This window comes from Silene latifolia, chromosome 8 (genome assembly GCF_048544455.1).
Source record: "Silene latifolia isolate original U9 population chromosome 8, ASM4854445v1, whole genome shotgun sequence".
Lineage (NCBI taxonomy): Eukaryota > Viridiplantae > Streptophyta > Magnoliopsida > Caryophyllales > Caryophyllaceae > Silene > Silene latifolia.
Genome location: NC_133533.1, coordinates 113,740,165 through 113,755,692, shown reverse-complemented (window position 1 = coordinate 113,755,692; position 15,528 = coordinate 113,740,165). Strand labels below are relative to the sequence as shown.

At 32.9% G+C, this 15,528-nt stretch overlaps 1 protein-coding gene across 1 annotated transcript; it reads right to left on the bottom strand.

Moving 5' to 3' along the window:
- Window positions 1-1,126: 1,126 nt before the first annotated feature.
- LOC141597462 (OVARIAN TUMOR DOMAIN-containing deubiquitinating enzyme 1) lies at window positions 1,127-9,544 on the bottom strand. Its single transcript, XM_074417928.1, has 10 exons — window positions 9,447-9,544; window positions 8,355-8,429; window positions 8,093-8,242; window positions 6,976-7,041; window positions 6,770-6,853; window positions 6,558-6,680; window positions 6,299-6,351; window positions 6,120-6,169; window positions 5,942-6,042; window positions 1,127-1,868 (listed from the first exon to the last, which is right to left on the bottom strand). Exons 3-10 carry the CDS (start codon window positions 8,225-8,227, stop codon window positions 1,605-1,607), a joined length of 876 nt encoding a protein of 291 aa, XP_074274029.1. The 5' UTR covers window positions 8,228-8,242; window positions 8,355-8,429; window positions 9,447-9,544; the 3' UTR covers window positions 1,127-1,604.
- Between the last annotated feature and the right edge of the window lie 5,984 nt (window positions 9,545-15,528).

The following is a 15,528-nucleotide window of genomic DNA, read 5'->3' as shown; positions in this document are numbered from 1 at the left end:
TATGAACATGACACGAAAACACAACACAACCCGACACGAAATTAACGGGTTAGGGTTGAGGCCTTATGACCCATTTATGTAAGTGGGTCGACACGAACACGACACGAGATTTAATTGGGTCGGGTTTGGGTTGGAGGGATTGTGACCCGTTTACATGTGACACGAACACAAACCTGACACGACCCGATCTGTTTGCCAGGTCTACCAACCATCAACACGGATGATTTTCCGTGACAACTTATGCGTGATTTTTGTCGAGAAAAAAATTGCGATTGCAAGTACAAGATCAGAAAAAATCAGATTACATACTCATATGCTAGAGCGGTGGGTGGTGCGAGTAGACCTGACAAAGCTGGTCCGACTCGATAAGGCTGATCCGAGACCCGAAGTGTATCACCCGAAAGTGACCCGATATACCTGACCCAAAGTGACCCGACTTAGGTTGCCCAAAATGACCCGATTGACCCAAAATGACACGAAATGACCTAATTAAGGAAAATCATGACCCGAAATGACCCAAACGACCCAGATTGACCCGATCCGAAGTGACCCGACACAAAAATGACCCGACCTGAAGTGAACCAATAAGTTATTGACCTAAAAATGACGCGACCCGACCTGAATGACCCATTTGTCAGGTCTAGGTGCGAGATAATGGCAGCCGAAGTTAGGGAGGGGGCATGGGGAGGCTGGGACAGAGGACGTCGGAGCAGAAGGGTATGCTGAAGGGTGGAAAGGGAAGAGTGGATAATGGGGTTTGGGTGAAAAAGATGAAAATAAATGAGAGGTAGAATTGTTAAAATCTTATGTGAAAGAATTAAATTCGTATGTGAAAAAGCACGACTCTTTAGCTATTGAACGGTTTTATTACCCAAGAATTCTTTGAAGTACATATATTGATATTGATTTCGTTGGATGTTTTTTTCCAAGGATAATGGTAATGATAATTGATAAATGTGGATTATCTATCAATAAAGAACCTACGAGAGAAGGGGCGGAAGATGTTATATCCTTGTCAATGCTATTACAAAAATGGTCATTTCCTCTAATTCAGCAACTTGTCCAACTAAATCCCCAATAATCCAAGAGGACACCAAACGGAGGATTCGACTATGCACAACCCAAATGAAATTCATGCTTTAAGAAATTAACATAAATGTCAAAACGTAGAGTCCAACTGCTTGCTAAACTGTGTAACCACATTAGCAGGGCTTATTGTAGGAATACAATTCCTACATGTAAATCTGACTGTAGGAATACAGTCAGCAGGAAGCTAAATATTACATTTCTCATGTTTGGGGGTGATTGGGTTACAAGTAAATCTCTAATCCCCACATTTGGAAAACAATTCGTGAAGTCACTAATGAACCGGCAACAACTCATGTACAAATCAGTTAACCTTTCCTAGGCAAGGCGTCACCAACCAACATGAGAGTACAATATTCCTGAACAAGGTGAGTGATTAAAACCCACGTTTGTGATATGATTAGCACACATTTTAGACAAAGCGCCCCTACTAATAACATGGTTAGGTATTTTTGCCTATCGTAACATCCCCTTTTTCCTTGCCACGATTCACCTTTCGCACCACAAGCATTGTTGCATTACTGCTTTGGGTACAGAATATCATAGTGACCGGGTCGATACAGTAGGGTTATATAGGGCTTTATCTCACACCCACCATCATCAGCGGCATTCATCAGGGAAATTGGAACGAAATCATGATGATTCACATTAACTCCGCCTGCATCACATGAACTGCGATCCAGGTACACAATTCGAATAGGCACGCCCAGTGCATCTGATAGAGCAATAATGTGGACATGATCACTTTCTTCACCCATAGGCTCCACCGATGTTTTGCAGAACTGTGCATTGCAAACAAAAAAAACGATATCAAAAGAGAAGCTCAGCATCTCTACTATTAATGGCACAAAAAGATTGTCTCCAAATGACCGAAGATGAAAATTGCTTCGAATCCACGAACATTCCAAAGGAAACAAAAAAAAACTCAGTGGTTTCTTTTTGTAATGAACTAGACGGAAAGCTACAAAATAACTAGATGGATAGTCAAATAGGTTCTGGGGTGATATATAATAACTGCCTTAGCCATCTCAAGATATAACAAGGCAGAGTCTGGTAAACCAAAAAGAGGTGAAAGGTCAAGTTCATGGCAAGTGAAAATCATTCATTATCATCACCAGTACTGCAGTACCCATAGAGAGGCTACTGGTCAAAGGGAGATAAGAGGGGGTCAAACATCCGTAATTCCGTACTTCGTAGCCTTTCCCTTGCCATAATAATTCATAATGCTAACAACCTGTAAAAAACATGCCTCTGTTCTCTTGCTTATCTACACACTAAGTGATCCCCATAATACAAAAGAGTAGAAAGTGTCACCTTGACGAAGACCACTAAAGCTATCAAAGAAACCAGCAGGTTCCTTGTTAACAACCATGAAAAACAGGAGGCAGAGATACAAAAGAGCAGTCAATTTCTCCATTTATTTGGAAGACTCGTACTTTAAAGAGTAAACATTAGAAATTTCCGGGACCCATGGTCAAAAGCCTTTTCAAGATCAAGTTTGCATAAAAGGTCTGGACAATTAGACTTATGCAAGGAGTCACCAGCCAACCAACAATAAGCAGTGAAGAGAGGATGTCACCATAAATGAAAGGATTAATTCACAACAATAATCCCAACTATGAACGACCTTCTCATATTAATCCATACTACATTTTAACTTGGAGTAATCTTAACTATTGGCCTCATCTGCTCAAAATAGAAAATGGTAGATTTTAACTTGTTTTATAAATAAAAATGTATATAATAATAACTACTCAATTTACTCTCTTCAAAACGATCACTCGCTCATATTCTTTTGTCCGTCGTTTAATACAAATGAGGTTTTTTAACTGGCCTTAGATTTATTCCAAGTTAAAATGTACTCCCTCTGTCCCGGCCCGGTCATTTGTTGTTCTTTTCCATTTTGGGGTGTCTCAGTCATTTGTTGTCCTTTCTATTTTAAGAATGAACTTGATGAGTAATTTGATCATTCATAGTTTCATACTCAATTTGTTCCACTTGTCATTTAGTAATTGGCGCTCTCCTCTTTTCTTGGTCTTTGTGCCAAAACCAAAGGACAACAAATGACCGGGACGGAGGGAGTAGTATGGATTAATATGAAAAGGTCGTGCATAGTTAGGATTATTGTTGTGAATTAATTCTAAATGAAAAAGGGTGTCAAGAGAGAATTCAAAGAAAGGAATCTTGAAATCTTGAATAGACAACAACAACAACAACAACAACAACAACAACAACAACAACAACAACAACAACAACAACAACAACAACAACATAGCCTTAATCCCAAAATGATTTGGAGTCGGCTGACATGAATCATCCTTTAGAACCGTCCATAGGTGAACGCACACCTCAAAAAGCGAAGAGAAAAGGGAAAATGAAAAACAAAAGGGGGAGCGAAAATGTAATGGAAAGTCAAGGTAAACTTACAGGTTTTAAAATCGAATTTCAGATTTCTTTTATAAAAACATAAAATTTAAATCGAGAGAAAAGATTAAAACGATTTTGAAAACCGAAATAGAATTAAGGATCCGAAATGCCTTAAAAGTAAACCAAGTAAAATATATAAGAAAGTGGTCGGTAAAAAAATGTAATAAAGGAGAGAAGAACAAATAATTTAATTTTTTTAAATTAAATAAAAACACTAAATATGTCAAAAAAAAATATCAAATACTAGAAATCAACATGTATCCTTTCCCTTCATTGTGCCCTCTCCGTCACCATACTCTCCTCAAACCCCATACTCTCAACCATGTTTGTCTCGGTCTTCCTCTACCTCTAGGGACCTTTTCTGTTTTCCAAGTCTCCGGTCTCCTAACTGGTGCGTTCATAGGTCTCCTTCTCACATGGCCAAACCATCTTAGTCGGTTTTTCATCATCTTGTCCTCTATTGGCGCCACTTTTACCTTTTCCCTAATCTTGAATAGACCGTCAAAGAAAAAATAAGACTCGCCTAACACCTCGTCATTCAATTGCAAGAGAGACACATGTTGCATTTGAAGTATCTCGCAAGGGCTACATACTCTTAAATGGTTAAACCATAAAACATACAAAGTTCGATAAAATGCTTTTTTTTAAGAAAATTTATGCCTAAAACGCTACCCCAAAGTTAAAAACACGAAGACCTTGTGGGGCGCAATGAAATGATACACTCGATGTAAAAATGTGGATCACGACATACTGATGAAAGTAAGACATGGTGAGAAGAGGGAACATACATAAATGTTTTGAGGAGAAAAACCAACCAGGTAACCTGAGTTCCAAAGTATTTCCAGTCCCAAATTCAATTGAAAAGATGGTCAATCAAGGGGGAGAAAAAAAAACTCAAATGAAAAATGTTTCATAAAATATTTAATTAAGAAAAAATGGAAATAACAATATTCATTCCACTCTTTCCACCTGTTTGTTCCCTATACAAGCCCTTTACGTCAAATTCACTTCTAACCCCTCCCACAAACTCAAGGCGAACGTCCATCTTCGTCCCTCCAAGCTAAAAAAACTTCTGCATTCTTTGCTCCAACAGCCCGGTTGAGCCCACATGATGTAGGTGGAATAAGGAGAGCTGTTGGAAACACACGGTTTCCTAGGCCAACTAGAAGAAACGGTATCCTAAACCGTATAGGACTTAGAATATTAGTTTTTATTTTCGAATAAGATTAGGAAAATTAGCTTATCCTAGTCAAGTTAGGAAAACTTGTTATTTCCTAATCCTAGTTGTTATGGGATTTCTAAATTCTAGTTGTATTTTTAATTATTAGTTAAATAAGTTTCCTAATTAGATTAGGAAAGAGTTAGATAGCTTTTTAGACAAGTTGAGGAATTAGATCTCGAGTCAGATTGTGACATCGAGTAGGACTATAAATAAGAACCGATTGTGGCCTTATTTTTCAGAATATTTTCAGAAATACAATAAAGTTTACAGTTCGTAAAGTCAATCTTGCGAGATTAGATTAGGACTCTTCCTTGCGAGGCTGAGTTATAGCAAATCGAGCTATAACCTTGCGAGGTTAGAACAAGATTCGCTAATCTATCCTGTTCTTTGTTCCAAATTCACGCAATTACCAACAATATTTCCTTGTTTTCTGATCTTATACACGACATACTCAAACTAATCAATAATTCCACTGCAATTTAATCTAACGTTACATTCTAACGAACGAGTTCTACATCACCACATACCTTATTTTCTTTCTCCCCTTTTCTCAAATCAATCAAAAATCTATCCCAAATGATCCTACAAGATTAAATCAGCACAACGTCTGGGAGAAGAGAGTTTAATTTATTTTTCTCGCACTTCATCCCGCATAAAGTGCTATATTATATAGAAAAACCACTTCCTTTGTTTTGATGGATTAGCTACAGTCTCTTTCTCTTTCTACGGTTGTTTCAATAACATGATCAAACAGTACGAGTCAGGCAAGTTAACAACCATGTGGGGTAGGCATAATTGTTAAACCTAACTTGTCTCTAAGCTTTCCATTAACATATGGACCGATCTCTCTTGCTACTGGTTGTCTGACCCAAACAAGTCATTACTGAAAATCAGTATGGAGAACTTGATTAATTCCTTCTTTAAGCTCATGACCTTTAATTTTACGGCCAGTAATGCATTTGGACCTTCCAATGTAAATGATTAACATAAATCACGTCCAAATGATTATAATTAAGCCTTTGGATGTAAGATTTCAGAAACCCGCTGCGTATTTGTATCATACATGTTTTTTACTTTTATGCCTGGCACTATCTTGGAAAAGTTATTTCAAAGTTCTAAACAAATTTCCAAAGCACGGTTGAAAGCTACACATGACATAAGAAATTGGCTGAATGTGATTGTAATAACTTTCAAAAGCATACAAACCTGATCAACTGTGGTATTTGCCAGTCCAAGTATAAAGGGCTCGAAGAATGCTGAACGCTTTCTAATCTCTCCAGATGTGACAAATCTGAAGAACATAACAACTACCAAACAACACCCATGTGAACGGTCAAAGAAAAACCGGGAAATAAGCATGTTGTCACATGTTGTTGTAACCTACCATAATCTGATATTGATTGATCTCTGCTCCTCTCTACAAGCTCATCGTGGCTGATGACAAAAACCATAAAAAATTAAATTGAATAAACTACAACTGCTAGCATCATATTATATGGAAAACTACTGAGCAAGATCAGATAATATCATTAACACCAAGGGTAGTTTGGCTATCACGAACACCTTATTGAAGCCCCTGTTACTTGAATAACACTATCCAGCTGCTCAAGAAATAACTGAAATTTTACACATGAAAACAGATTGTTATTACATTATAGGTTCTCGTTCATGAGAGGAAAAAAAGGTGGCTAACCACTATCCGGATCTTTGTGAGCCAGGGATAAGAAAAGCCGGCAATCAGTTAGCGTTAGAATATAAAGATTTCAACCACCAATGAAACAACAGTGTTTTAACAGGTGAGACAAAAGAAGAGCATATTCACCGTAAAAAAATCTTCAAATGTAAAGTCTGCATAGCCAAGTCTTTGAAGTGTCTTCTTACATTCTTCGACATTTACTTTTACACGATCTATTTCAGCTCTGTCTTGAGTTTCAAGAATGCGTTCCTAACAAGTTTACATCAACTGTTAGACCAAGGAAACAGACTAGGAGAAAAACCGAAATCATTCATTTTTCATAATTATAGGGGTCACACCAAATATGACAACATGAAACTTCTAAAGAAACAATTCCCATCTCCTTGTGTACGCCTAATAGCTGAGAACTGTTCGCCGAGAAGCTGATCCAGAAGGGGGGGAAAAACAATGTTAAGAACTCATTATCAAAACACACACACACACACACACACAGAGCGTAAAAGAGGGGAATGTCAGGGAGCATCAACAGAAAAAAGGCACAGACCTTTATCTTTTCAAGCAAGATAGGACTGCCTGATTGATATTCCGCAGATAATGCAGAAAGAGGTTCCTGCAGAAGACAGTTACAACAAATCCTTAGAATCAAATCCAACTCACTAAGGAATTGTACCGTGGAAAAAAATACTCAGTTCAATACTACTACTCACTCCCATTCATTGGAGGCGGTGAGGACTTGGTGATCAGGTGATGAAAAAGCGATTTGGCTGTGGTGGTACTGGTGGTGGTGGTGGTAGTGGTGGTACTGGTGGTGGTGGTGACTGATGCAGGAGTGTGAACAAGGAGGGGTAGTAATATGATGAGAATATTTGGGTCATCTGGAGGGTTTCTATTTTGGAAAATGGTATAAATCCTGTGAATGAGCTGAAAAGGTAAAGTGATATGATTCCAGTGAATGGGAGAGACTAGAGAGTATTAAACACTTCACCAGCCACGTTGTCAGATATGTGACTAGCAATAGTAAAGGATAAGGACATCCACATACAATACTGTAAACTCACACCAACAAAGAGCACAATTCATCATGGAACTTTAGATAAAAGTCACGATTAGTCAAACTGGTGATTGTATGTATATCCCTTGCCAATGTGATTAGTGCTCATGAGAGAAGATGACAGATTGGTAGAAGCGATGGAAAAGGAGATGATAGCACTTGTATAAAACCAGACATGGGAGCTTGTCACGCTGCCTACTGGACACATGGCAATAGGTACAAAGGGGTAAATCCGTATAAGGCAAGGTTGCCGCGAAAGACTTTTGGAAGACAATGTGGAAGGCATGTATAATTTCCTAGGACTTGCTCTTAACAAATCTGCTGCTGCATCATTTTTGGTGATGGACACCCATGACATTAGCACTAAGCATCTCTATTGCTCTATACTCACTCAATACATATAAGGTCAATGGATCATAAGCCCGATTATACATCAACTGAACTTAATGTAACCTCCAGAATAAGAGACAAACAATAGTTCCTCGTATATAGAAGCACTGTTAATAATCGCAGCAACTAATTTCAACAAAAAAAATCATAGGAATGACGACAAAGGTAGAAAGATGATCGATGAGAAATAAAAAAGAAAGAAAGAGAATAACATAAAAACCTTGTCGGCGACAAAAGGGAAATTGTGGGTTTGCTCAGCGCGAATAGCAGAGTGCTGATTCATGATATCATCGTCTCTAAAGTTACCCCAGTCGTCGTCCTTGACTTCCACTGTCGAATCTTCTTCATTCTCCATTTTTCCCCTTTCCTCCTGCAATTCGTTCCTCACACAATAGTACTAATGTTAAAAATAACTAATAAAATTGCTGAAAATATAATAAAGAAAAGCAACATAGTAGAAAACCCTAGGAGAAGAAAATAACCTGACGAAGGCCGCTGCCGAGTTTAATAGTTTGGTGAGTTAATGTAGAGAGGTCCAAAACAACGTCACCTAGAACCTAATAATGATTAAAACATACAGATAGAATCAGGAAAAGAGGGAGTTAAAATGAATAATCTTTTGAGGAACTGTAAAACCCTAGAACCCTGTAATATTCTTGTTTTGATCCAAGGATTAGTTTTAAACTATCCAATTTTAATCATAATGGAGAAATATGATCTTGCGATCAGCGATCTTTTAATGTAGTTCACTCAATCACTGTCACAACACAGCAAAGCCTGGGTTACTCTTAGGTTTGATCACCACAAAATCAAATATATTCACTATAGCACAATCGAACTTCAGGATTCCGCCTCGTATGCGAAACAATGACTATAAAAACCGTGAAAGAACCATAAAAGCGAACCTCGGAGATTGAATTACAACTTATCTAAAATGACAGTTAAAATGTTTCACAACACCTAAGTTTAGCTTACATCAAACTCAAATGGCGCATTAAAAAATGACAGTTCAACAACAGAACATCCCAATATGACAATATCATCATTACAACATAAGATCCGCAGTAAAAACCCACTGTCTACAACTGTTAAGTCGTGTCTGTGTCGAACATGACAACTCAGATGTTCCACATCATGATAGAATGTTAGATGCCAAAACTAGCTCGAAAACACAATTCAATCAGCAGTAAGAACATCCCCAAATTCAGCAAACGACAAGCAGCTAAATCGATCGTCAAAAAAACCGTAAATCAAAAAATCAAACCGTAAATCAACAAATCAAACATAAACACAATTGCCGCTACTTCTAATAATCAAACGTAAACGACAACTTCAAAACCCTAAATTAATACACAATCGCATCCAGCAATAGTATAAATAGATGTCTAACGCGATTACCGTACATTATTCCATCAAAATCATTCAAGTTAATGATAAATATTATCAGAAACGTAGATAAATTTACAACACCACTAAATATCAACTGATTAGTCACATATACACAAATTAAACAAATAAGGACGCAATTCGTATAAGCTAACGAAGAGATAAATTTAGGATTATGAAGAACTGACCTTAAAATAATGAGGATAGAATTCGCGAAGAAGATCGAGAAAAACCTCGCGTAAGGTAACACCTTGCTTTTGGTCTTGAGGCTATACTTTGATAATCAATCAATCAATACAGCAATACTATATATTAATTCCAGAAATCAAGGACTTCAATGTAATTAAAAAAATGGCGAATTTAACAAAAATAATCTAACCTTTGATAAGTCTTCCAAAAAAAAGCCGACCTTTTAACTTAAACAATAATAATCCAACCTTTGTATTTTTGTCACATAAATATTCCGAAATCTCAACTAAACAAATTTCTAACAAATATTGATAAATGATATTTGTAAAATTATTTCATAAATCTTTAAAGTCTATTTTGTGATATCATATATAAAAAAACTCATAACCAAAAAACTGGAAAAATTATAATTTCTTTAGTTTGTCAATGAAAAATTAATTATAAAACAAATATATAATTTTTTTTTGAAAAGAAATAACAAATAAGATAGATTTTAAATTTGTGTAAATAGTTATGAGAGAAATACTTTTGATTTTCTAAACCGCGGATTTGAGAAAACAAACAATTTTTTAAACATATCATTTATGCATTTTGGGATTTTGAACAGCAGTATAATATTTTTTTCAATTTTTTTTCCATGCTTCAAATTGTTCTTAAATAATTTTTTCATAATTTTATATAATTACTTATGCAAATATATGGTCAATAAGTTAATGGATTGATTAATATATGATTAAATTATTATTTTTCAAAATATAAGTAAAATGTTGAGACATTTCTGTAACACAAAAGCAAACGTTGGATTATTCTTGTTAAAATCAAAAGGTTGGGTTATTTTCGGAATACTTAACAAACATTGGGTTATTTTTGTTAAATTTGTCTAAAAAAATCTATACAAATTAATTATACTCTATAGTTTTAAATCGATAGCACCGTGTGATGGACCTGATAAAGGGACCTCAATGTAAATATTATATAGTTTTGGTTAAAAGTGTAATATAAAGATGCATTGATGAAGAATATTTATGGAAATTACATTAAATTAAGGTAATTAAATTTAGAAAACACAAGAATATAGTGATTTTCCTTAAAATTAACATGCCCAACTTATGGAATTAACTAGTTTGAATGCCCGTGCGTTGCAACGGGGTAATTAGCTTATTTATAATGCAAAAAAAAAATGTTATAAGCGTTTAATGTTTACATTATATGTCTAATGATTTGTTTACATATTATTAAAATATCTCTTTCAAACAAAATAAAAGATTAATATATACATGGGTTAACTCTCATTTATAATCATATAATCACCCCATCTTATACTAATCTTTCGATGTGGGACAATTCTACTATTTATAAGTAATATATTCACAAAAATTGGATTTTTTAGTGATGTGAGACAATTCTAATATTTATACGTAATATATATTTATCAAACCTGCATTATTTTTTAATGTGGGACAAATAACATACTCAGAATAACACCATCTTTTTTGCACTTAGTTCGACATCCAACCAGATCTCGAATACCGAATACAGACAATTGCTACTCATTATATCAAATATTTATATTTAAATTTAATAATATGATCAAGTACTCTCCATTAATATTTGTACGCTGTTTTTCTTCAAAAAAAATTTAACATAATTGAGATACGAAAATTTCCCATGGTACCCCTTAATTTTGTTAAATTTTCCATGTTACCCCTACTTTTAAAAATTTGCCTATTGTACCCTTGAGGTTCCATTTTTTTGCCCATGGTACCCTCTAATGTAAAGCTTGTTAAATGGGCATTAAGTTTGATGGTAATCAAAAGATTTGGGTTATGACTTCTATTTATAATCATAAGATCACCATGCCTTATGGTAATCTTCCGATGTGGGACAATTCTAATATTTATACATAGTATATTCACCACACTTACGTTACTTTTCAATGTAGAACAAATAACATACTAAGTACACCATTTTTTTTGCACCTACTTTGACATCAACCCGATTTAATAATGAGAAAATACAATACAATACAATATAATATACACTCTAATGATAGCATTTTTTTGTCACAATCTAATTATATAATTTTCATACGATACTTTTTTTTCAAATGAAATATAAAGTTTTTATATCAAAATTATAAACATCACTTTAATATAATATAGAAAATGTATATATATGGGACATTTCTATTATTTATACATAATATATTCACAATACCTACATTATTTTTCAATGTGGGACATATAACATACTAAAAAGTCTATATCTTTTATATCAAAAAATTTTGGATTAATATCTAAGTTTCAAGGATGCCTCCTTTTATATTTATAGAATCACCCTACCGTATACTATTATTTCAATGTGAGATACATAATTTAATTATTTAGACGTAGTATGTTCATAATGCTTACATTATTTTTCAATGTGAAAGATATAACATACCAAAAAATACATGTCTCTTCTTACAAAAGCACTATTGTATACATATTATTTTTCTTTGAAGGTAACACCACTTAGTCTCGATCATTAGATATGGATCTCTATATCGTACATATAACGACTCATTAACGCTCTATTACTGCATTCAGAAGACAACCATTAGTAAAATCTTTAGTTTTGTAATGTGTCAGGAGACTACCATTAATAAAACCTTTAATAAAACCTTTAGTTATTTTTTGATTTTCTTGTTAATGTTCTTAACTCTTTCCCGGGTAGTTCCCAACGATTTCCACTTTATTTTTTATATCATATCGTAGATAATGATAGAAAATCTTAAGAGCTCTTTAAAACAATATTTATGAGACTCGAAAAATTTTGGGTGGATACATAAGTTCCAAATATGCATCCTATTTATAATCATAGGATCACATCACCTTACTAATCTTTCGATATGGGACAATTCTACTATTTATATGTAGTATATTCACCACACCTACTTATTTTCCAATGTGGGACAAAACATACTAAAAAGTACACAATTTTACGTATTAAGAGTACACCATCTTTAATATGTGCAAATAATATGAAATTTATACTCTAATGATAACATTTTTTAACACAAAGCTAATTATATTATTTTCATAATTTTTTTAACGATATTTTTTTGCCAAATGAAATGTAAAAGTTTGATATAAAAATTGGAAATATCACTTGAATATAATTTAGGAAATATACATATTATAATAATTAAAAGATTTTCCACTTTATTTTTTACATCAAAAATTATACTTACCTAAATTGATTTTTGATGATGTGGACGCTCTCAGATCGCTCGAAAAAACTCTCTTTTATATATATATATAGATTAGTATCATCTTAGAATTATACAATAAATTAAATGTAGTAAAAGTAATAGTACCAGCAACGAGATTAATAAAATTAACAGTATTAATGTGGGAGTAGTGACAGTTATAATAATGATAGTGGGAGTAGTGAAAGTAACTACGAATGTAGTGAAAGTAACAATGGTAACAATGAGAAAAAGTATGAACAATTAAATAACTAATCGACTCAAGGAAATATTTTATTTATTTAAATATAGACCGGGAATAATGAATTTAACAGAAAAAAATAGAGGAATTAGTAAAAGAAATAATAGTATACGTAACCACGGGAGTAGTGAACGTAATGATATTAAGAAAGAATGTCGTGAAAGTAATAATATTAATAGCGGGGTAGTGAACGTGTCTCATAATTTGAAAATAAATTTTACATTTCATCATAATTACAAGATATGCCGTAGAAAAATATATTACAAATAGTAAAGGTGTGAGTTAGACAACTCCAACATAGTTTATTTCATTGAAAATAAAATTTAACGGTAAATAGAGGTAGCCCGGGCAAAGCCGGGCACCAAACCTAGTACTATATATTAAATCCAGAAATCAAGGGACTTCAATGTAATTAAAGAAAGTTATACAAATTAATTATACTATATAGTTTTAAATCAATAGCACCGTGTGATGGACCCGGTTAAGGGATCTCAATGCAAATATTATATAACTAGTTTGGATGCCCGTGCGTTGCAACGGGGTAATTAATTTAGTTAAAAAAAATTGGTTATAGGTCTTAATATTTACATCTTATGTCTAATCATTTATTTAGATATGATCAAAAGTCAAAACATCTTATTTACGAGACGCAAAAGATGTTAGGTTGATAACTAAGTTCCAAGGATGCCTCATATTTATAATCATAAGACCACTACATCTTATATTAATCTTTCGATGTGGGACAATTCTATTATTTTTATATAATCCTACATTATTTTTCAATGTGAGACATATAACATACTAAGAAGTACACAATTTTATATATGTACAAATTGTATGAAATTTATACGCTAATGATATCATTTTTACCACGAATCAAATTATGTTATTTTCATAATTTTCTTAATGCTGTTTTTTTGCGAAATGAAATGTAAAATTTTTTATATAAAAATTAGAAACATCACTTGAATATAATATAGGAAATAAATTTTATAATAATTAAAAGATTCTCCACTTTATTTTTTACATCAAAAAATATTATTTATAATACTTTCCTGAATTAATTTTTAAGATCACCCCACCTTATGATAATTTTCTGATGTGGGATAATTCAATTATTTATATGTAGTATATTTACCACACCTATATTATTTTTCAATGTGGGACAAATAACACACGAAAAAGTACACCATCTTTTTTGCACCTATTTCGATATCCAACTCTATTTAATAATGAGAAAATATTATACTATCTATTTATATTCGTTTTTTTCCATTTTTTATCATAATTAAAATATGTACAAATGATATAATTTAAATTACATTTTTTTTCCTAATACGACTTTTAAGATGTAATTGAGGGAGCAATAAAATGTATAAACAAATGCAAAATATTTCCTTTTTTCTGGTGCGATTTTGATTAATGGTTAAAAATTATGATGTATTTTAGTTACTCAAATGTAATGAGGCATGATAATTACCTATATTTGAAAGTTAAAAAGATTTAATTCTACAATTTATCAAAGTAAAAAAGCTCATTATTGATTTGTTTGTGGATTTAAGATCTTTTTATGCAACACTTGATTGTATTATAATTCATAAATTTTCTATTTTAGTGCAGAGATTATCATTATATGACACAAACAAATTTATGTATATTTAGCACCCATTTTATTTTTTAATTATGACTTCGTATAATCGCTTTTATAAATATCTACGTGATTAATATTTGTATGGTATTGTTGTAACTAAGGTTTGCCGTTAATACAAACTCTTATAAGAACTTTCTAAGATAATTTGTAAGCGATTCAAAAGAATTTGGGTTGATACCCCCTAAGTTATGACTCATATTTATAATCATGTGATACCTCACCTCATGATAATCTTCTAATGTGGGACAATTCAACTATTTATATGTAGTATATTTACCACACCTACATTATTTTTCAATGTGGGACAAACAATATACTTAGAAATACACCATCTTTTTCACACCTAATTCGACATCTAACCCAGTTTAATAATAATAAGCAAATACTATAGGAGTACTATTTATTAATATTCGTATAGTACATTTTTTTAACTTCTTATCGTAATTAAAATATGTGCAAATAATATGATACTATATTCTAATGCTTGCATTTATCTACCACGAATCTAATTATATAATTTTTCAAAAAAAAAAAATTATGTTACTTTTTTGCTAAATGAGATGTATAAGTTTTTATATAAAAATTATAAACACCACTTGGACATAATATAAAAAATATATACTTCGTATATCATATCATGGTGTTAATTATATAAACTCTTAAGAGCTCTCCAAGACAATGCTTAAGAGACTCGGAAGGTTTTGGGTTGGTATTTAGGTTCTAAGGATGCCTTCTATTTATAATCATATGATCACCCACCTTATGCTAAACTTTCGATGTGGGACAATTCTATTATTTATACGTAATATATTCACCACACCAACATATTTTTCAATGTGGGACAAATAACATACTTAGAAATACACCATCTTTTTCGCACATAATTCGACATCTAACTCAGGTTAATAATAATGAGCAAATACTATACTCCCTCGATTC